The sequence below is a fragment of the Carettochelys insculpta genome, chromosome 5 (genome assembly GCF_033958435.1).
Source record: "Carettochelys insculpta isolate YL-2023 chromosome 5, ASM3395843v1, whole genome shotgun sequence".
NCBI classification, from domain to species: Eukaryota; Metazoa; Chordata; order Testudines; family Carettochelyidae; genus Carettochelys; species Carettochelys insculpta.
This window is the reverse complement of record NC_134141.1, coordinates 62,513,232-62,536,418: the sequence shown is the minus strand read 5'-3', so window position 1 is coordinate 62,536,418 and position 23,187 is coordinate 62,513,232. Positions and strand designations below refer to the sequence as shown.

The window sequence follows — 23,187 nt, the reverse complement described above, 5'->3', positions numbered from 1 at the left end:
AATGTTGTGTCCCAGCTCCAACAGGTTGGCCTTTCCCCACCTATCGCTAGTAATCACGCAACACTGATATTTTCAGTGGTTACTTAACATCCTGTTTGATCCTTGTTTATCCTGTTGTATGCACTACTATGTTGCAAACCTCTCTAGTAGGATGGCTGCAGCTGTGATGTTTATGAGCAGTTGAGGCACCTGAAGAATACGGGCGTGCCTTGGCATTGTTTCTCTCATTGAAATGTGCCATGTTGCTGAAAAGGTTGGGAACCATTGGGCTACTCTGTCCTACTTCTTGTTCAACCAGCTGCTCAGAGTAAAGTTTGTTGACATTTGCAGGAGATCATATCTCATAGACCTGGAAGGGACCTCAAGAGGTCATCGAGTTCAGTCCCCTTCCCTCAGAGCAGGACCTATTGCCATCCCTGATTTTTTTTTTTTTTTAAATCTAACCTGCCTCAGACCCTTGAAAGGCCCCCCTCAAGGACTGAACTCACAATAATGCTGCCTGCTTCTTGTTAACAATGTCATCTCAAAGTGAGAACAGGCATTTACCTGGCACTGTTAAAGCTGACATCACATGACATTTATATGCCAGATGTAGAAACCAGCCAAAAATATTTAAACAGTATTGTCTTATTGTATAACAGCCTGATTAATCTAGCAATTAATTTTAATTGTTTGACAGGCCTAGTTTTTTTTAGTGCAGTTGTATGCATTACTGCTCCCTACTTTCCTTTCTTTCTATGCATTGTGCAGGCTTTTGGTTTTTAATTTTGGAGGCTTTTTTGTGATTACAGACTAACTCACAAAACATGCTGTCACTCTTTTAACAGAAGTACTGTTGAATCCTACATAGAGTTTGAGCTCTGGAGGACAGATATGGAGTGAAAAAAATACACTTCTGTTTCACAATTGAAAACATCTTTCTGTACATTTCAGAATAATTTCTGTGACAAAACTACAGCCAGACATACTAGGTCTGATGATAGTTTGCTGTGACCAATTTAAAATATTCCATATGTGTATATACTACAATTGCATTTTAGCATTAACGTGTATCTTGCAGTCTGGCTATTCCTAATGTGTTTTGAATTAGATTGATTATGAAAAGTGCATTTTCTTCTGTGATCAGATTTGAAATGCTTTTCTTCCGGTTCGTTTTGCCCCATCTCCTACTGCCTTCATCTGTGGCTAGTCAGATTCAAGATCTGATACCTCTGGGACATGAGATGTTACTGTTGGGCCGTATGTCCAATTTTACAGTGCTTTTCTGTGTGCGCTTTTCATTTTCTGATACCTTGTTCTTCACTTAATAATATTAATTACATCAGTTTAGAAGCTAATATGTCTTGAGTATTCCAGTGTCTTTTCAATGGGCTAACTACAAGGTATACTAATTTTGTAAAAACAAAATTTACTTTGACTTTTATTTTAATCATATATGTTGGGAAGCCAAAAATTTTGGAAAAGTGAGCTTGTGGAATAGCGCAAGTCATCATAGACTTAAGTAGTTTGTAGTTTAAACATAGGTACAATACTTTGAAACCTATCCCAATAAAGCTAAAACAAACTGCTTTTGGAATTACCCTAGACCAATCATCTTTTTTTTTTTCTTTAAATTTATGGACCCTAAAACATTTAGAATGGAGATGCAAATCCTTTTAGAAATTTTAGACCTAGTCTGTGGACCCCCAAGAAAGCAATCAAAATATTTAAGATATGAAGTTTATTTGTGAAAATAATTCACCTAGAATACGGGACTGTAAAGGCTTTCTTCCAGTCTTGGACAGCTAACTACAGCTGTACAGCAGTAAGCTCTGGTCATGCTTTAACATTTGTAGCAATGTTCTTATTCAAGAATGGAAAGTTAAGAACATTTGTCTAAAAGCTAGTATTTGCACTTTTTTTTTATACAGTACAGAAGCATTGCTAGGAAATGCAGTGTGTTCTTTCCTGAGTGTGCATTTGGCTACTATTCCAAGTAGGTTATCAGCCTTACTGATGGTGTGAAACTGCAGCTGTAGCAATTCCTACTTCATGGTCATATTCATGATCATGCAAGAACAAATGTCTTCATTTTAAATGTACTTCTTGATAAGCTAAAAACAGAAACATGGCTTTTTCATGGTCTCGATTACACCAGTTTTAGAACAATGTGAACCAAAATGGCAGTATGCGCTGTATCACAGAGGCCTATGCTCCTTGCCAGCTAACGTGCAGAATATTTGGGGAAGGAGTAGAATGGCATTTAAAGAGTTTTTTTACTCAATTAATTACTTGTGAAAGTATCTGTTCAAGTGATTTGAGTAAATAGGAAGAAAAACTACAATTCCCCCCCCCCACCCCACCCCCACCCCCAAAAAAAAAAACCAAACCAGGAAATCGTACAATTTATTTTTGATCACATCAGTCACACAGGTTGAAAATTTTCACCTGTGTTTAAACAAACATGCTGGTTTCTAAAGCTATTATGAAGCTTGGATTATGTACCTTTTTAAATAGATCTAGAAATTACATTCTAAATGGTGGAAGTGCCACGAGAAATAAGCCAGTTTTTTTCAAATGAGACCGAGATATAAAATTCTGTCACTAAAACTTTTATTTGCTTTGCCGAATGTGAAAAGAATATGATTTGAATCTGGTCAGATTGAGAATATTTGGTTAAAATTATTACAGTAGAGGGGACTTACCTTTTAGGCTCACCAGTTGGGAACATAGCTGTTACAGAAAGTAGTTTTCTGAAGTGAAATTGTATGCTAATAAATTCTAAGGCCATCTTGGTTTCTAGAGCCAATATGTATGAGTCTTGTAACAGACAACCACATACAATATCCACAGAGAAATTATTCTATGCTGTACAAAAAAATGCCTACAGTCCTCTGTCATTATTTGTTTCTGCAAGACAAGAATTTGTTTTGGGCTGGGGAAGTATTCTGTTGTGTAGGCATGAGTGGTACTTTAATCACATGGTCCATCTTCACTGGTGGTAGGTATTAAATGCTCATGCTGGCTTAAATGAAATATATTTGTAATATTATGCAAAGTTACTGGTTTTATTCAGTTACCATGTCTTGAGGAGCACCGTTCAACTCTTCAAATTTAGGTAAGATCTGCAACTACACTAACAAATAGATTATTTATTTTTGAAGCATTTTTTGTGAGTTTTCACTGATCCAGGAACTGAAGCATATTGTAGACCATTTAGTCATGGGCTGTTTTAAAAACAGTAGAAAATGCTTTACGTATTTGACTTTCTGGATAAAACTGTCACTGTAATAGAATGTGAACATGACTGCTGCTGGTTTGAAATTCCCTACCTGTGTTGCCTGGGGCTTCTTAGGGTCTTATACAGTAGAGTGTTTTGACTTATATTGCCTTAAAAGTCTGTTAATAGCACTGACTCCACATGTGCCAGATACAGGAGCATTAGTTTTTAGCAAGCACTGGTTTAAAAATAAAAAATGGGTTGGATTCTGACCCATTGAAAGACAGCACATGCAGGATGTATGGGGATACTTTTGGTATGTTGAATGAAAGGATTTGTTGTCAAACCCTGATCAGTGCTTTTAAAGTATTTGTAAAATGAAGTGATATGTCATTAAAAGAATTGAACGTGCACAACTGTCTGTGCCCTTCCTTTTAATATGTAAGGAGAGGACCTAATTCATATGAGGAGTTCTACATGTTGAACCTCTAATCCGGAACACTCATACGGCAAACTCTGATCTAGCATGATTTTAGTGAGTTGGATGACCCTAATGTGTGGCTGTGTTTCCCATGGTCCCAAAAAGTTTGTTTACTGACATCAGTCCTGGCTCTCAAGTGTTCTGTGGTGTAATTTAGCTCTAATTTACTCCTAAATGTCTTCTAAGGGCCCAGTAAGCAGTGTTGGTAATGTGCTAGAAAATATTGACCCTCTGTTGGCCAGCACCCTTGGAACCTGATCAGTGCTGGCTATATGAGAGGTTCAGCCTGTACAAGGAATACTGAGACCTTCAGGCTTTGTCCTGGGTAGCCTTCCAAGTTATTTTTTTTTAAAATTTCAAAGTCTGGGGGAATGCTAAGATGTGAAGCCTTCTCTTTTTCTAGTAGAAGACATGGGCATTAAGTGGAGTTCAACTTTTTTCCACATTTTCAAAAGAGTTTCATTTAGTTTGTACCACTTATCATCCTGAGAAGTATTAATTTCAGTGTATGTAACTAGTTAAAGGGCAGAAGCTAAAAAGTAAAACATTCAGGTTAGCATTAGAAATATTTATTCAGAATATAAGAACATTTGTAAAATAAAAAGTATTATAAATGTCTCTGTATAAATAAATGCAGTTTTTACAATTCTATATCAAATAAACACAAAATAGCTATTTTACAGCAGCTAAAACTAAAAAGTGGAACACAGTGTAAATCAATTAGGTGAAGTGTGGAATTACAACATATATAGTACAATGTTAAGTGACATTTTAAATGAAACTTTCATTATAAAAACAGTGGAATACTGACAAATGCAAACAGTCACATGTGCTTTGTAATAACTAACAATACATTCAAGCTGGTGTAAAAGGTTTTATACCCTTTTTTAATTAGAAAAGTACTTTTTCAGAACAATATGAAATATAAAATTTCATGCATTATATGACAGACTTGGACAATTTTAAAAAAAGTCATTAGAACAAGATACAAATTAACACACTGGTCTATTAGACTGAATGAGACGACTAGGCTCGTATAAATAGAACCTAATTTTCCACTCTGCTATTGAATGCTGGGCTTTTTTTGGTTGTTTTAATATTGTGGGAGTTGGGTCGCGGTACCTACAGTTGATGTAAGTTACTTCTGAAAAGTTAGAATGCACATGTCAGTTTTATATGAAGATTATGCATACTTTGAGCTGGTGTATCAAACTTGCATAATATTTCTTTTTGGAATTGTTTGAAGGTGGTCACCGCCTGTTTTCATAACTGATGCACTAGGCATACGGCTACTGTTAACAAGAAGCACTAGAACATTTTAATACAAAAACTTTTGATTGTTGGTAAGCTATTTCACCACTATTTCCTACTGGTTCCATCCTGCCTCCTTTTTCCTAATATACTAACAAACGAAGCAGTACTTAGTGGTTCACGGGAGAGCTGAGTACTTACAGAGGCTGCTCATCTACATCAGCATTCAAGGTGACCTACCCAACACTTCTTCCATAATCACCTTGATATGATTTACTATAAATTTACGTCTTTTATCCAAAATAAATGTACTAAAAACAAATGCGGCAGTCTGGCTACTATTGATGCTCACAAAATAAAATGTAATCCTTGATTTAAATGTTAGATGAGTTATGTATAAATTTTCCATCTGCTAGCTGGGTAAGGGGTTGCTTGATCAAAATATTCCTAACACAGGATGGGTTCTACTTCGTTCAGCACTGTTGTGGAGAGTGGGAAAACAAGTCTAGACTTTGAAATCACACTAACTTTGCCTCATTAAAAACAGACTCTATTAATCATAAACCCCTTTCATTTTCTTCTGGGAGAAGGAAGAAGGAAAAAAACCCTAAAACTTTTGCACTTCAGTTATAATAATGGCTGAGAACATCTTATGCGTTGATAGTTCAAGGTGTGAACAGACCCCTTCACACTTATGCTAGGATAAGTCAAACTTAGGTGTCTTGCATGCTTATTCTAGATTCATTATTGCTAAGTTTCATGTAGAAGAACTACAGCTAAGTTTCCACACAAGCTTCCCACAGACTTTTGTCCTTGTCACCCTAGCCCTTGAGCACCCTAAAGAGTGTAGTCAACAACTTCAGGAGAGGAAGGGCTATGTTAAAGCTGAAGCCACAGCTCTGATTTCCTGGGAACCTGTCCAACTCTTACATCTCAAATCTCACTACTTTGACTTACAAAAACAAAGCACACCTCACCCTTGCCTTTTCGAACCGATTAACAGGCAACACTTTAATGTAACGAACACAAAACCCTGCACATTGCTCACTGGTCTCCTTTGGGAAAGAACTAACCACCACTGCCACAGCTTAGTAACTTTGCTTAATGAGAGGCACTCACACCATAGCGATGCGGTCAGTACAAGGCCATGTACTTGCTTCCCTCACACCAGTTACAAAGCAACTGTGAACCAGGCCTGTCCTCCTGTAGCTCCAGAAGCAGACTTTCTTGTTTTTAATGTTGTAAAATGCGTACGTTGGTTAAACATGGAGATGTGTAGCACTTACACTGTGCGGACCCCCCCCCCCCCCGCCCAACTACCTTTTTCCTAGTAGGGTGCTTTAGTTTACACAGAATTTTGTTAGAGAACCATGAAAAAAAAGCAGGTTTGGCAAGGAGGTTAACTGCTTGTCTAGCTAAGCTTTTGTCTGGGGCATATTAAACTAGGTTAATCAAATAACTGGGTCCTTTCAGTACAAGCAAGTGGCTGCAACCTTTACTTATTCAAAACACTGGAGAGAACTAACGAGCTTTGCTTGTGTAAGGGTATTACACCTTTGGCCCAGTTATCTAGCCCCTCACAGACAAACCTCACTACCAGCATTAAGGAGTGGAACACTTCTGCTTAATTGAGACTGATCTCACGGGGAACAAGGTTGATGACTTTGGAGAGTCCTTGAACCTGGGGGCTCTGGCTCAGAAATGAGGGATGCACTAAGCAGGGATGCGCACACAGTCTCTCAGCACCAGGCAAGATTTCCCTAGGCTATCATACAGCAGCACATGGTCTAATCCACTGAAGTCCCACAACATGCCTCACTCATTTTAGTGTGGTTCTGGATACAAAATATAGAACCTACTTTAAAATGAAAAAGCTTGTTTGAGAGGGTATCATTCTTGGGAAACAGAAAACACAAAAAATTTCCGCCATTGTACATGTGGGCAAAAAGAATAATTTTCAACATGGGGGGAACAGATCTTCAGACTTCCATTAGCTTTTCACTTAACAAAACTATTCTACGGCCAAAGCTGTACTCATATGCTGAGCCATCAATGTGACTACTGTTTGGATGATGGGGTTTGCAAAAATCTGCATTTGCAGCCCACAGTGAGAGAGTATATAATCTTTTAGCTAAAGAGGATTGGGACCACCTGAATTAAAATGGGGTACAAGTTGGCTTGGGACTAATATTTAAGTCTGACAAACAGCCAACCCTGAGAAGATCTAGTTGTTTTCTGACCTGACCTTCAGCTGCTGAGTGAGTCATCTAGCCCATCAAGCCAGCTCTCCTCCTGTGCTGGGGTTCACTCAGGCCCCCATCGTACCATCGCTCCTCCTTGCTGTATTGTGTTTGCTGGGGAGGGAGATAAACACAGGCAGTACAGCATGGCGGATTGGTAAGGAGACAGACCCAACACAGAGTTTGGTCCCTGTAGTTTCAAATCAGAAAAAGGCTTTACAAGGGGGCCCTTCCTTTGTAAGTAGTGATATCTTTTTCATTTATGCTAGCACATTCAGTCAGGAGGCTGGGTTTGGCATGTTTGAAACTTATGTTGCCTCAGTCTTGCAACTCAACTTTCACTGTTTTCAAGGAAAGGGAACAGCAGTTGCTAAAGAAAAGGAGCGAGTTAGAAGCCAACATTTATAACCACTGAAATTTAAATCCTAGCTATGGCTATTTTTAACCTGCATGCAAAACCTGAAAGCAAATGCCCCCATTGCCCCTGACTGACAGCTAGAAGCAGCAAAGTGTGATACCAGCCTAGGAAGGCCAAAGGCTTAGTTTAGGCAATGGTTACTAGGCACTGAGAACCATAGCCACAGCCCTTTGTAAATACTTTAAAAACTAAAGTCATCTTCAAAGAGAGATTCACATCACGTTAAATATACCCAGGAAACGTGTTGTCTCTTTTGGGACTCGTCTCAAGACACTGCTGTGAGACAGGTGGGAATGACAGAAGACTTTTGAAAATCAGTTTGCCCAGGAAAGCACTTAACGCTTGACCAATACTAAAAAAAAAACAAACAAAAAACCTCCAGCACTGGTGTAGTAATAATTAACATCAAGGTTACTTGACTCCAGACTGATACAAATGAGTGGGTTGTTTAGTTTAATGCTCAGACATTCTCCATGATGGGCAGGGGGGAGGGAAAGGAGGGTCAGTGAACCAAGGAGCTGGGATGTGTGCCATGTCTGAGCCTACCCCTTCTGCTTCCTGGAAGTGGCAAGCTGATTTCTGTGCTTCATTCAGCCTCTACTAAAAACACCAGACTGTGAGTTCAAGCTTACTGCATGCTAGCTAGCATGTCATGAGAAAAGGACGGGCCAGAACAGAGAAGTCTACTCTTTATAAACAGCAATTTATTAAAACTAGCCTATAACTGTAGTTTTACAACAACCAGCAGAAGGCTATATTTATAGACTCTTTCCTCACATTGTACTAAGCCAGCCCTGTACTTGTTCATTTTGTGTTCCCACATATGCACCCAAGCCATACATGTTTCAATACTGAATAGGTACATGCCTTATAAATAAGTACCGTTTCGGTCAAAACAGAGAGGGTTTCTACCTCTTGCTTACACGTGAGAGTAATGGAACATTATGCAGGTCTACTATTACTACGCTGCACCTTGTAGAGGCTTGCCACAGCTTTTGAAGAAAATCTTGTCTGGAATGTATTTTGGAAAAGTACATCCAACCTTTTCTAAACTGACTGACACTAACATAAAGAACCAAAACTTCGTTACACAGTGAAAGCTGTGTTATCCAGCATTCGGAGAACTGGCACATTTGGTTAACTGGCACACCCAGCTGGAGCCAGCTGCCCCAGCTTGAATATCCAGCACATTTTATTATCTGGCAACCCTGGTTTCCCAGGGATGCCGGATAATAAAGCTTGTACGCATCTCGGCCCACACCACTTGCACTATTAATAGAAAGCATGTGGCCACATACAGCTTATAAGGCGGGGTGGGCAGTACTTTTTGTGGGGGGGGCACTCCATGAAGTTTGCCAAGTCGTCATGAGCTGCATGTTTCCACCGTATTAACAGACGGGGTCTGGGAGGTAGACTGACATACGATAAGGTTGTGAGGTTTAAGCTCTGGCCAGGAAGTGCTTACCACAGAGGGTTCTCCGCTTGCAGCTCAGTAAGGTGCTCAGGCATGCTGTCCCCGGCAACGGTCACCATGCCCAGATGTGTGTCTCTGTGTGCCCCGGGGAGGAAGGAGGCAGTGGGGGGGGTGTGCTGCCTGTGCCCACAAGCACAACTCCTGCAGCTCCAACTGGCCAGTGTCCAGCCAATGGGAGCTGTGAGGATGGTGCTGAGAGGGCAGAGGCAGCACACAGAGTCCTCTCCCCACTAGCAGGTCATGCAGACACATTCCCAGCAGCCGGCCACTTCTGGGAGCGGTGTTGGGAACCTGGCAGGCAGCAGCCTGCCTGAGTGCCACACTGAACCCCAGGCCACACAGAAATGTTAGATGGGCTGGATCTGGCCCACTGGCCGGCCGTATTTTGCCCACCCCTGCTGTAAGGGCAAAAGAACTAAAGCAGTATTGTAGATTTGCAGCAACAGATTTCTAGATGCTGCGATCAGGACTCTTGCCTGAGTTAGCAGGAGTTACTCTGGATCCATTGCACTGTGTACAGTGTGGAGAACAGTGTATTTGGCGCAAGGTACAAGCCAGGCTGTCATCCTGCTCACCTTCTCCCACCACCCATATGTACATACAATAGTTGTAACAGCAACAGCAGTTCTTACTGCAAGATTCAGGGAAAAAAAGAACATGGGAGCTGGGATAGCTATCAAACTGCCTTAGTCTGTGCCCAAACAACATATACAAACTTCTTGATGAGGGCTATTTTGGCATTGTTTTGGGAGTAAATTAAAAGTGAGGAAACGCATTGAGATCAAAATGAAAGCATGAAGAGGGAGGGACTGCCACCCATTAGGGTTTGAGAAGGGAAGATAATATTGCGCGTGCGCTCGCGTGTGTGTATATCCATAATTACAAATATCAGGAACTTAACCTTGGTGTAAAGGGAAACTTTACCTTTAGGCACTGTCCATTTCAACCAGTCATCAATAAACAATCATTTGCATAAGCATAAAATAGTCTCCCCACTCCTCCTGGCTTGATTTGCTAATGCCACAAGGCTGATCTATGCCTGTGTCATATTTCAGATCCTCAATATTGTACACTATAAAATCAGTCCAAAAAAAAAAGAAATTGGTTTTTAATGGCACTAATTGTTATCATATATACCTAAAATATTTTAAAGCGAAGTTTCATTGGTGTGAGGCCTTGAGTTCTCCTCCTCCAGCAATGCTATTCTTTGTTTGAGCATCCTCACTTGAGTCTCATGCCTCTCAACCATGGCCATCATTTGTGACTCCAGTTTCTTCAGTTTGTTTTGATGCTTCTTCTTTGCTTTTTCATAAGCTGCCACAAGGTTACTGTTAGAAACAGACAGTAGATTATTCAACACAGCTGGCTCAAGTTAAGCACCTAGAAACTGACTCATCCAAAAAAAATCAGTGGGTGCTTTGGAAAATTTGGCAAAACGATTCCTCCCCCTAAAATGTAACTCTATGAAAGTTTAACATTTTTTTTTCCTGAGCTTTACCAAATGCATCTCTTGGAAGCCAAGACCTTGTTTTTAAAGTCTCAGCCATAGGGGAACTAATGTTCCTCCCAGAAAATAAACAATTATCAAATGAAAGCCCAAGGGACCCATATCACAAATGAGCAAGAACATGATTCTAATTAGTCAATGAAAATATCTTTGTCAGAGTAGCTCTCAGTCTTTTTGGTGCTTGTAGCAATCAAGTAAATGTCTAACTGATTTTATTGCGATGCATTATTATATGCTTGCTGTGCCAAAGTGCTGTGCAGTTCCAGGTTACCATATCATGATGTATGAGCATTGTGTACCCAACTGTTTGAGGTGCTGAGTGCCATCCCATCCCTCCCCCTATTATGAGTATAAGTAGAGGCGGCTCAGCATCTCACAGGATTGGTCCTTCGGTGCATATCACAAAGTGTTTTGGTAAGGTGACACTGTCAGGTGGTTTGTGATCAAAATTTAGACATAAATAAAGTTTATAAAACTTTGTTTTAATTAAATAACAATTACAAATAGTTCAATGTTTGAGGGAGTTCTTTTAAACTGTTTTTGTCCCCTGCCAAGCCTTTCCCAAAAGTGCGCAGAATCAGCAAAGGTGTGTCAGTGCCTTGAGAACTAGCAGCTGATACTGAAGAGTCTATTTTTCCCATAGTGAATGAAGAAGTACAAAAAAGAATGAAACTGGGGCGTGGTGCATGCATGCATTGCTTATAGGAAAGCAGATGAGTTGTGCAGCAGGGAGGAGAGATAGGGTATGAGACAGGGACTTGGAAAACCTGGGCTCAAATCCTACCCGACATAAAAACCTGGGCAAGGCATTCAATCTCTCTGTGCTTGAGTTCTCCAACTGAAACAAAGGGTTGACTGTACTTCCTGGTGAGAATGCCACAGTTGAGCCTGAGATGATCAGGTATTACAATGAGGCCATATTAGTGCCTAGATAGATCCTGAGAGTGTCTCTCTGAAGTCCAAAGACATACCACATTCTAGCTGGCAAATGCCCTCTCTGTGACACCTATTGCCTCCCGTTTCATGGCGAGAGACACCAAATGGATGCTGGTAGAAGATCAAGTCTTGCCCGTCACTTCAATGCCCAAGACTTCCTCTAAGAGGTTCATGAGTGATAAATCACTTGGGCTGTGTCTAGACTTCAGGGAACTGTTGGCAAAAGACACACAAATTGCACACTGCAATTTGCGTATCTTTTGCCAACAGTTCTGTTGGGAGAGGCTTTTCCAACATTTGGCCTGTCCACATGGGGCCAAATGTCAGAAACACTCCCTCTATCGACACATCCCTTCTGCCTCATGGAACGTGATGTACAGGGATGTCGGCAGAAAGCTCCTGACATGGCAGATCACTTTTGAGGGATCTGCAGTCTGGACACACACTGTTGATAAAACTTGGGTCGGCAGAAGCCTACAGTCTAGACCAGGTGTGTCCAACCCGCGGCCCTGGACAGCTAGTAATGCGGCCCCACAAGATCGTAAACTTTTAACATTATTATGTGATTTATATACATTAACTATATTATATATTTTATATGCGGCCCAAGACAATTCCTCTTCACTCAATGCGGCCCAGGCAAGCCAAAAGGTTGGACACCCATGGTCTAGACATAGCCATAGTGAATGGCTGAGTCCTTGAAGGAAGGGGACCAACCATTGTAACCCTCAGTCCATCAGAGCCAGTCGATGATGCTGACCACCTGAGAAACGGGGGCACAGTCTATATTACTCTCAGCACTGCACTTTAAAGCACCACCTGGGACTGTGGAAGGAAACTTGATAATCAGACAGTTTGAAGGGATAAAAAGAAATATGTGCGCTCAGCCAGGGAAGAGGAGTGAAAACACCAGTAATTCACAAACACGACTGAACAGTTTTAAAATACATTTTTGCAACACATGCTGCAACAGAATCTACCCCCACGCTCCATAGATTGGTTACGGAGCACTTGGTGACATGGATTCCTCTGCACCCAACTCTAACCTTGCATCCTTCTGGACTCTACTGGCAAATAACGGAGAATGGAGCAACTGCTTATTAGGGAAAGGAGAGAGTCACAGCGCACTGCTAGAATGTGGCAGAAGTCAACGTGTGCGTCCATTCACCAGAAGATCCTTTACCTGTTTGCCCTTTTCAGGTCATTGACAAACTCAGCAGACTGCTGATGTCTGATTTCGCTGCTCTTTGTGAGTCTCTCCAAGGCACTCACTAACTCTTGCACTCTTGCTTTCAGTTTCTTCTCTCTGCACCAGGACACAAGGGGTGAGGAAATCAGTTATCTGTACAGTTTGGTCTTGCAAAGAGTATAGCGAGCAATCAACCAAGTTCCTCTTGTGTTGGATTTCAAGGAGGAAAATATTTTTCTGATGGAGGCTAAACGTGTTTAATAGACTTTTTAAAAACAGCAGAAAAGTAACAATTCGCATATTAGGAATGTGAAAAGAAATAGAGACACCATTAGATTGTCACTAGTGGTGGTGGTGTCCCACATGACATCTGTCTCACATAAATGGGGATACCACCAATTTAGGACACGGGGGAGTTAAAATCATGGCTTTGAAACACTCAGAATCTAGGACCGCTGCTGAAAAGCTCACAAGGAAATTAACAATTCACTCTTCACAGCAGGGTTTGAATAGCATGCAGTGAATAAGACTCAAAGCTATACAGTGAACAGGGAGAAAACAAGATAGACAATAGGTACTCGTTACATTCATTCAGACAGACATCATCTTTCTCTCCAAATGCAAACGAATGGACATCATACCAAATGGAATAAAGGTGAAAAATCCTTTGCAATCTACATACTGCACAGACTACAGTGAGAGACTATGCCATACACTCTCGAAGAAACTGAGGAACCACCTAATCGGCATCCTGTACAACAAACAGGAGAACATCAAAAAAGAGCTCTCAAATCTGGAGTCTTTCATAAAAAAACAACCTTCAACGCAAACTTCCACACCGCTGAACTTTACTAAAATAAGACAGGAGATTTACATTAGACACTCTACCTACTACCCAAGATCCACAAACCTGGAAATCCTGGACGCCCCATCATCTTGGGCATTGGCACTCTCACTGAAGGACTGCCTGGTTATGTGGACTCTCTCCTCAGACCCTATGCCACCAGCACTCCCAGCTATCTCCTAGACACCAATGACTTCCTGAGAAAACTGCAATACACTGATGACCTACCAGAAAACACTATCCTAGCCACCATGGTTGTAGAGGCTCTCTATGCCAACATACCACACAAAGATGGAATAAATGCTGTCCGGAACAGTATCCCTGATGATGCTACAGCACATCTGATGGCTGAGCTCTGTAACTTTATCCTCACACACAACTATTTCAGATTTGGCGACGATATATACCTTCAAATCAGTGGCACAGCTATGGGTACCTGCATGGCCGCTCAATATGCCAATATTTTCATGGCTGACCTGGAACAGCGCTTCCTTAGCTCTCGTCCACTAACACCCCATCTCTACTTATGCTACATTGATGACATCTTCATCATCTGGACCCATAGGAAGGAGACTCTGGAGGAATTCCACCAGGACTTCAACAACTTTCACCCCAACATCAACCTCAGCCCGGAACAGTCCACACAGGAGATCCACTTCCTGGACACCACGGTGCTAATACACGATGGCCACATCAATACCACCCTGTACTGTAAACCCACTGACCGCTACGCCTACCTTCATGCCTCCAGCTTCCATCCCAGACACACCACACGATCCATTGTCTACAGCCAAGCACTAAGATATAACCGCATTTGCTCCAACCCCTCTGACAGAGGCAAACACCTACAGGATCTCTACCAAGCATTCTTGAAACTGCAATACCCACCTGAGGAAGTGAAAAAACAGATCAACAGAGCCAGACGTGTGCCACAAAGCCTCTTACTACAGGACAAGCCCAAGAGAGAAACCAACAGAACACCACTAGCCATCACCTACAGTGCTCAGCTAAAACCTCTACAGCGCATCATCAGGGATTTACAACCCATCCTGGACAATGATCCCCCACTTTCACAGGCCTTGGGAGGCAGACCAGTCCTTGCCCACAGACAACCTGAAGCAAATCCTAACCAGCAACTACACACCGCACCACAGTCACTCTAACTCGGGGACCCATCCATGCAACAAACCTCGTTGCCAGCTCTGCCCACATATCTATACCAGCAACATCATTACAGGACCTAACCAGATCAGCCACACCATCGTGGGTTCATTCAGCTGCACATCTACCACTATAATTTATGCCATCATGTGCCAGCAATGCCCCTCTGCTATATACATCGGACAAACTGGACAGTCTCTACGTAAAAGAATAAACGCACACAAATCAGATATCAGAAATGGCAATATACAAAAACCCGTAGGAGAGCACTTCAATCTCCCAGGCCACACGCTAGCAGACTTAAAAGTAGCTATCCTACAGCAAAGAAATTTCAGGCCCAGACTCCAAAGAGAAATTTCTGAGCTACAATTCTTCTGCAAATTCGATGCCCTCAGCTCTGGCTTAAACAAAGACTGTGAATGGTTGGCTAAATACAGAAGCAGCTTCCCCTCCCTTGGTATTCACACCTCCAGGTCAACTGCTGGCAGTAAGCCTCACCCTTACTGACTGAGCTAACCTTGTTATCCCCACCCTTGCTCTGGCTTATTTATACCTGGCCCTGCAGATTTCCAAGACCAGCATCTGATGAAGTGAGTCTGTGCTCACGAAAGCTCATGCTCAAAACGTTTCTGTTAGTCTATAAGGTGCCACAGGACCCTTTGTTGCTATTACAGATCCAGACTAACACGGCTACCCCTCCGATACATTCATTCTGTGCACTGAAAGCAGCAGCAAAAAACGGTGTGGTCATGTACTTACAGATGGCAGAGTTCTAGCATTTCCTAACTTTTTGATCCTTTGCAACCTCAATTTTCTTCTAAACATAGCTCTGTCTGCATAATAAACATATACTACCACCAGTGCGACTATACAATTATGCACTACAGTGACTTAGAGGTGCTGTACAGGTATTTTTCAGCATAACGCATTAAGAGCTATTGAAGCAGCTTTTGGACTGCATTTAGGTATCTCTGCTTCTAAGTCTTTGGGTGTCTTTAATTTCTAGATCCAGTGTTGGAAGCCTGAATTCATACAGTGCACAAATAATGCAAAAACTTATTAGACAACCTACCCAGAGCTAGAGTTCGGCATGTCTGGGAAAGACACCATAATGAGTGTGTTTAATTGTGGGCCTGCTGCCTGTTTCCTAACCTGTGATCTTCTAAATAATCTTCATTTGCTGTAAATATCCTTTTCTCAGCCCAAGTTGACCAATGATATTTTGATCAACATATGCACTGACATCCTGCACTTCATTGTGAATTCCATTAACTTCACCTCACTTAGTTCTTTCAGGCACTACGTTTTGTTCACCCATATGTTTTATTTGACTTCTACTTCTTTTATTTCTCCTCCAGACTGCTGTACTGGTCCATGGTTCCCAGGCCCCGAACTGGAAATCCACAGTGCCCAATTTATGGCATCTCTAATAAATTAAGGTTATGGGTTTAATCAACAAACCACACTTCATTACAAGTCTCTGCTGCTTGTGCTAGAAACATCATCTTGATACACAGTTTCCAAGCATCAAGGACATATGGGAAATCCAAAAGTTATGGCTGCAAATAAGACAGCGCTGACCCTCGTGCCACCTGTCTGAATGTAGAATAATCACAGCCCAATGACAACTCTCCAGGCTGTTTGGTAGGGGCCCTGAAATTTTTTTTACCATGTCAGCTCAAGAAAGTACTCCATCTGTTGCGTACTTTGGAAGCATACAGACAAATTCATACTCTGTGTGCTTTTACCCCTTTGTACAAAAGATACAGGTGCCTTTAACTGGAATAGTAAATGCCACCGTACCAAACGTACATGCAACTTTCCACAATGGCAAAGACACTTTCTCAGTTTCTTTGGCACAGCTCTATAATACAGAAAAGCTTGAATTCGAACCTCCACGTACAGTTTTCTGAACGTTACTATAAAATACCACTTTACTCAACAGATCTACTCCTTGTGTATATTGAGTAATTTACACTGTTTCCTCCTGTTGCTGGATTCTAGTTCATCTTGTCCATTGTAGACAAAATTGTATATTAAATTTCATTTACCAAGTTAGTCAGAAACACCTGTACAAACCTACTGAGTGCTCTGGGGGTTGCCCAGGTGTCATTTATAGCAGAATTTCACTCTGTGAAGGCTGCACAGGTGATTAGTTGGAATATAAAGTTCACTAAAACAGGTGTTATTGAAGGCATGATTTGTCCAATGGAACTGGTATGGCTGGAACAGATGTGCCAGAAGAGAAGTACCCAGATTAACTTTGTGGGCTGGGATGGGAGTTGCTCGGCTCACTGTTAGCATATTTTTAAATTTTAAACTGAATTCCTTTGATACATAATCACTGAAAGTTATCAAAAATAGCCTCTCTCTAGAGTCCCAGAATTGTTCCTTGTAACCTGTGTGCTTGTGCAGCGTCTCAGGAGAGATTCAAATGCCGCCCCCTGATTAGCAGAACGCCTACAGCTAAGTGTTTTGTTTCTATTGGTGGTGCATATTGGCACATGCTCGGGGCATTGTAAATATTTAGTCAGCACATGGCTGGAAAAAAATCCGCAAATAGACTGAAAAGGTTAGAGGGAGTGTTGGTCCTTGGTCAGGTTAGATCTGCATGTTGAGTGTTGAGGAATGGAGCACCTTAAAGATCTTTTGATAACTTATCAGACTGCAGTGTGTGAAAACCTGAATTCTTCAGACTATGCCGAGTGCCTTTGGAATTGCCTCTTAGCAGACCACAGTTCTCCTTCTGGCCTGAAAGAGGCAGCATTTTATATCCACAGCAAGGGCCATCTAACATGCTAGTTTAACACATTTAAATCAAACCAGCAGAAATGTAGCGCTTTAAAGACTGAGAATGATTTATCAGTGATGAGTTTTCATGGGACAGACCCACTTCTTCAGACCAATTCCATTTCCAATACACACTGACTTATACAAGTACAGAGGACCAAAAAGAAAAAAAACTGGAATAAAACTGTCAGATCAAATAGGATATAAGGAAGGGAGTGAGAGGTGAGGGGATGTTAATTGTCCTGTCTGAAATAATTACGAGCATCAAAGAAAGGGAAGCAGTCTTTGCAATGTGTGAGGAAGCTGATGTCTCTGTTCAGACTACGTGTTAGTGTGTTGAATCTGAATATGTACTCGAACTCAGAAGCCTCACGCTCTAATCTGTGGTTAAATTCTCTGTGATGCAGGACAGAGATTCTGAGGTCTTTAACAGAATGGCCCACTCCACTGATGTATTCAGTGACAGGCTTATGTGTATTGAGCTTCTTGATGTCTGCTCTGTGTCCATTTATTCTTTGGTGAAGGTTTTGTTCAGTCTGTTCAACGTACATAGTGTCAGAGCATTGTTGACACATAATAGCATACATAATGTTGCTGGAATTGCATGAGAATGTGCTTTTGATCTTGTAACTAACATGGTTAGGTCCAGTGATGGTATCCCCAGAATAAATAAGTGGACAAAGTTGGCAGTAGGGTTTGTTGTAAGGAAAAGTTCCAGGATTCATATTATTGTGGTGTAGGCTGTGATTGCTGGTGAGAATTTTCTCAGGTTAGGAGGTTGTCTATAGGAAAGGACAGGCCTGTCACCTAGAGCCTTCTGCAGCGTAGCATCCTGATCCAGGATAGGTTGTAGATTTCTAATGATGCATTGCAGGGGTCTGAGTTGGGGGCTATAGGTAATGAGAAGTGGTGTTCTGTTGTTGATCTTCTTGGGCCTATCTTGAAGTAGCTGGTTTCTGGGTATTCGTGCGGCCCTGTCAATTTGTTTTTCTACTTCTCCTGGTGGGTAATTCAGTTTCATAAATGCTTGGTAGGGATCTTGTAGTTTTAGGTCTCTGTCAGTAGGATCAGAGCAGATGCAATTGTATCAAAGGGCTTGACTGTAAATGATGGATTGTGTGGTGTGAGCTGGATGGAAGCCGGAGGGATGTAGGTAAGTGTAGCAGTCCATGGGTTTCCGGTGGAGGGTGATGTCGATGTGGCCATCCATGATTTGTACTATGGTATCCAGGAAATGTATTTCTCGTGTGGAATAGTCAAGGCTGAGATTGATGGTAGGATGCAGGTTGTTAAAATCTCTGTGGAATTCTTCCAGAGTCTCTTTACCGTGGGTCCAAATAATAAAGATGTCATCGATGTAGTGTAAGTAGAGGAGGGGTAATGGGATGAGAGCTAAGGAATCATTGTTCTAAGTTGGCCATAGAAATGTTAGCATACTGTGGGACCATGCAGGTGCCCATAGCAGTGCTGCTAATCTGGAGGTATAAGTTGTCCCCAGATCGACAATTGTGGGTGAGAACAAAACTACACAGGTTAGCCACCAGATTTGCTGTGGTAACATCAGGGATGCCATGCTTGATAGCTGGTAGCCCATCTTCGCGTGGAATATTGGTGTGGAGTGCCTCTACGTCCATGGTGACAAGGATGGAATTGTCAGGAAAGTTTCCAATGTTTTGTAATTTCCTCAGTAAGTCAGTGGTATCTCGGAGATAGCTGGGAATGCTGGTGACGTAGCATTTGAGGAGGGGAGTCTACATAGCTGGATAGTCCAGTAGTAAGGGTGCCAATACCTGAAATGATAGGACATCCTGGGGTTCGGCCAATAAATAGACTAATTCAGGTCAGGGCTCAGATGGTGTGTCTGAATGAATCTGGTCTCGAGTAGAAGCAAGTTCTTTAAGTAGATGGTATAGTTTCTTTTGGAATTCCAAAGTGGGATGAGAGGAGAGAGGTCTGTAAAATGTTGTGTTGGATAGTTGTCTAACTGCCTCCTGTTCATAGTCTGACTTATTCATGATGACTATAGCTCCCCCTTTGTCAGCTGGTTTGATTACAATGTCCGAGTTATTTTTAAGACTCTGGACAGCATAGAGTTCAGCACTGTTGAGCTTGTATTTCATTTGGTGTTGTTTGCCTATAATTTCAGTCTGATCATGGTCACAGAAGCATTGTATATAGAATCTGGACTGTCACTACATCTGTCGGGGGAGTCCACATTGTCTTCTTCTTTTGGTGTTGGTAGGGGGGATCTAGCAAGTCAGACTGATGCGCACTGGTGCGTTAGAAGTATTCTCTTAGATGGAGAAGATGAGAGAAGGTCTCGAGATCAGCACAAAATTGTATTCGGTTCGTGGAAGCGGGGGGACAAAAAGAAAGACCCCTGGATAAGAGAGACTGCTCAGCTGGGTTAAGTTTGTAGCTAGAAAGGTTAACTCCCTTCCTTCTGTCTTCTTTGATTTGATAGTTTCTATTGCAATTTTTTTTCTTTTTGATCCTCTGTACTTACATAAGTCAGTCTATATTGGAAATGAAATTGATCGAAGAAGTGGGTCTGTCCCACGAAGGCTCATCACCGAATAAATCATTTTGTTAGTCTTTGAAGTGCTACATTTCTGCTAGTTTGTTCTGTTGGAGTACAGACTAATACGGCGACCTCTCCGTTACTATTCAACATTTCAATCAGCGACAGAAGGGCTTTCCCAAACCGTGTCAGGGAAAACAGAACACTAGTTACTTAGACCTATGTATTGTTGACAAGATATAGGTAAAGACAAGTCTAAAAAATTCTTTGCTGTATAGACTCATGCATATTCTTAAATTTTTGTCCTTTTATTTTATTTATTATTTTATTTTATTTTTGAGGAAGGGGGTAGGCATCACAAATCTCATCACCTCCAACTTCCAAGTGTGAAGTGTATTTCTTTGCAGTTGCTTTTGTGAACACAAACACATTGCAGTGTACAGATAATAGGTCCCCTTAGTTAAGCACAACAACCCTTCTCTCCTTCATCTTTGTGAGCAAATCAGAGATAAATGAACTTGACATTAGACAACTTTATCACCTCCCTTTAATGCACTTCTGATGTGCTGTGATACTACCGTGTAAAGAGCCATTTAAAAACCTGAACAGAGACTGAGTACCTGCCTGCGCTGGGACAGTGGGTAGCTGGGGACTTTGAGGCCTGTGAGTTAGGATGAATACATATAGTAAGAAAAAGGAGAAAAAAATAAGTCAGGTCCATTTAAAATCAAGTATCAGCTGGAAAATACCACACTGAAACTGCAGCATCTTGCATACTAAGGAATATCACAAACCAGCAATTAATTTTAAAGTTCTCAACACATCACCCATGACAAAGGCCTGGTGGACAGCTGCTACTGAAGTGCTAGGGAAGAAATGATGAGAAGAGTGGATTTCCTGGCACTACGAGCAAACGAACAACCCACGGAATACATTTGTTGACTAAAGGGATATTTTATAGTGATCTTCTGTTATTGCAGGGTGGCTTGTTTTGAAAATCCATTTTCCCAATGAAGGACATTCTCAACCCATACGCTCCCATGGATTAAATTGGTACCTCTACCTTTTCTCGGTTGTTGCAGAGAGGTTGTCTTGTGGGGGGAAGGGACAGGGAGAGGAATCAAATCAACAGATTTCCTACCTGGCCTGTCCTCAGTACCTCCTAAATTGGTCAAACTCTTTTCCAAGTGCCAGCTCTGAGCCTCCTGGTCACAGGGGCTTTACATAATGTGTCTACTGCATCCCTAACGCCTCCCACATTTACTGTCACCCTAGGGGGCTGCAATGTGAGTTGCACCAGTGAAATAAATCTTAAATGTAGTGGCCAAATTCTGGTAGTTTTATCATCTTTTGCTGAAACAGTGCAATTCATTGAAAAGGGCATAGCCTCTCTGCCCTTTGTAGGAATGCTCATGAAAGGCATCACAGCAATTTGATAGGAGTGAAACCTCACAAATCCCTGCAACTATCCATAGGGATCCAATACTTATGGATTCTGAATTCCCGCTATATACTTGTTTATTATTACATTCCAATGGGCCATCTACAGAAAAGACACATTAACACTGAAGATGCAGCAAAAGCAAAGACAAAAAGAAGACGTGTGGCACCTTATAGACTAACAGATATTTTGGAGCATAAGCTTTTGTGGGCAAAGACCCACTTCGTCAGAAGCATGAGATATTCATCCAACACATAATTTGTTTTGGAATTTGTGAAACCCGAGCTTTGTTTGTAGACTGGCTAAATAAACACTTGAATTCAAGTTCTCTCCTCCAAGGTATTGCATTTTCATTTTTATCAGTAAGCCAGAGAGACTTCATCACAGCTGCGAACTGCTTGGCATGTCAACAGACTCTACCATTTTATAGGAACTTGTGAAAATGTTCTCTGTGCCTTCATAACTTCTTTAGTATCTACAGTTCCCCAATTATCAGTGAGCTCCTATTCTGGCAGTGAAAATTCTTCTAAACTTTGTGGCCTTCCAGGCATTTGTTCTGTAATTTGAATGTGAGGGATATGGAAGTTGGAGGTGCGCTGTATTTCATTAATGCACCAAAGGACTACAGGATAAACCTCCCAGATCTGGAACTCTCTTATCTGGCAACAGCCATTGTCTGGCACGACCGTGGGTCTTGCAGGACCAGAGAGTCTCTGGGCTGGAAGAAGACGGGCTAGCCAGGGTAGGGCAGCTACAGCTAGTTTGGCACCAAACGGGGTCGGGGTGGGGGTGGTATGTGTGGGTGTGTGTCCAGCAGCAGCAGCTGCAACAGAGCCTGTGCTGGGAACAGCAGCAGGAAGCAGGGCCCAGGCAAGGAAGCTGGCAGCTCAAGCTGGGGAGCAGTGGCTCGCGATGGCTCAGCCCTGGGGGCGGGTGGGAAGCCAAGGCCCTGGGAAGCTGTGGCCCTGGGAAACTGTGGCTCAGGAGGGGGTGGCTGGAACTGGGAGCTGTCACCTGGAGAGCCTGTAGGGGGGTGTGCAGGCAGGGAGCCCAGGAACAGGGGTTGAGGCTAGCAATGGGGCAGAATTGATCATCCCTGGTCTGACAAAATCTCTGGTCTAGTACTACTCAGGTCACAAGGGCGCTGGACCGGGGAGGCTGAACCTGTATATTCATTTATGGAATTTTGAACACAGCTTCATTCTCCTGTTTGCTATTGCAAATCAACAGAATATGAAGAATCAGCAAATGACGAAATAGAACATGTAAAAATAGAGCTATTTATAAGACAGCATCTTTTAAAAATGAATCTCTGATGGATTTATACTGAAATGAGAGTGAGAATTAACTATTTTAAAAGGAACACTCAAATGCACCCTAAATTCAGTACGTTTCAACTGTACAACTTATTTGTTTGGCATTATGAAGATCAGCATCATCCTTGCTCTCACCCGCCACACCTTCCTTTTCCAACTCATCTTGCAGCAATAGGGATTTGAGAAAAATACCAGCAACAACTCACATCTTGTGTGAACTGCATGCAGAGAAAACTGGTGCATGTGCACTGACAGGAATGAGCCTGTGATCAGAGACATGTGTGTAAGCAGATCAGACAGGAACCTGTGGTTCTGTTTCGATTAGTTAATAACTCCCTGCTGCAGTGAGCAGTCAGCAGGGAACTAAAGAAGCCATTTGGGAAATCCCAGAGCGCAGTGTTCTGAAAGGGAAAAAACAA

At 41.9% G+C, this 23,187-nt stretch overlaps 2 protein-coding genes across 3 annotated transcripts in view; one reads left to right on the top strand and one right to left on the bottom strand.

The window, feature by feature from the left end:
* DCP2 (decapping mRNA 2) overlaps nucleotides 1-16,621 on the top strand; it is a 39,237-nt gene extending 22,616 nt beyond the window's left edge. The window contains exon 12 of the mRNA XM_074995218.1: nucleotides 16,059-16,621. Coding sequence (XP_074851319.1) covers nucleotides 16,059-16,138 — 80 coding nt within the window. The 3' untranslated portion in view covers nucleotides 16,139-16,621. The remainder of the gene's footprint in view (nucleotides 1-16,058) is intronic.
* MCC (MCC regulator of Wnt signaling pathway) overlaps nucleotides 6,245-23,187 on the bottom strand; it is a 377,449-nt gene continuing 360,506 nt past the window's right edge. For both annotated transcript variants that reach the window (XM_074995215.1, XM_074995216.1), the window contains 2 exons: nucleotides 12,690-12,812; nucleotides 6,245-10,391 (listed from right to left, as the gene is read on the bottom strand). In XM_074995215.1, the coding sequence (XP_074851316.1) occupies nucleotides 10,211-10,391; nucleotides 12,690-12,812 (304 nt within the window). In that variant the 3' untranslated portion in view covers nucleotides 6,245-10,210. The remainder of the gene's footprint in view (nucleotides 10,392-12,689; nucleotides 12,813-23,187) is intronic.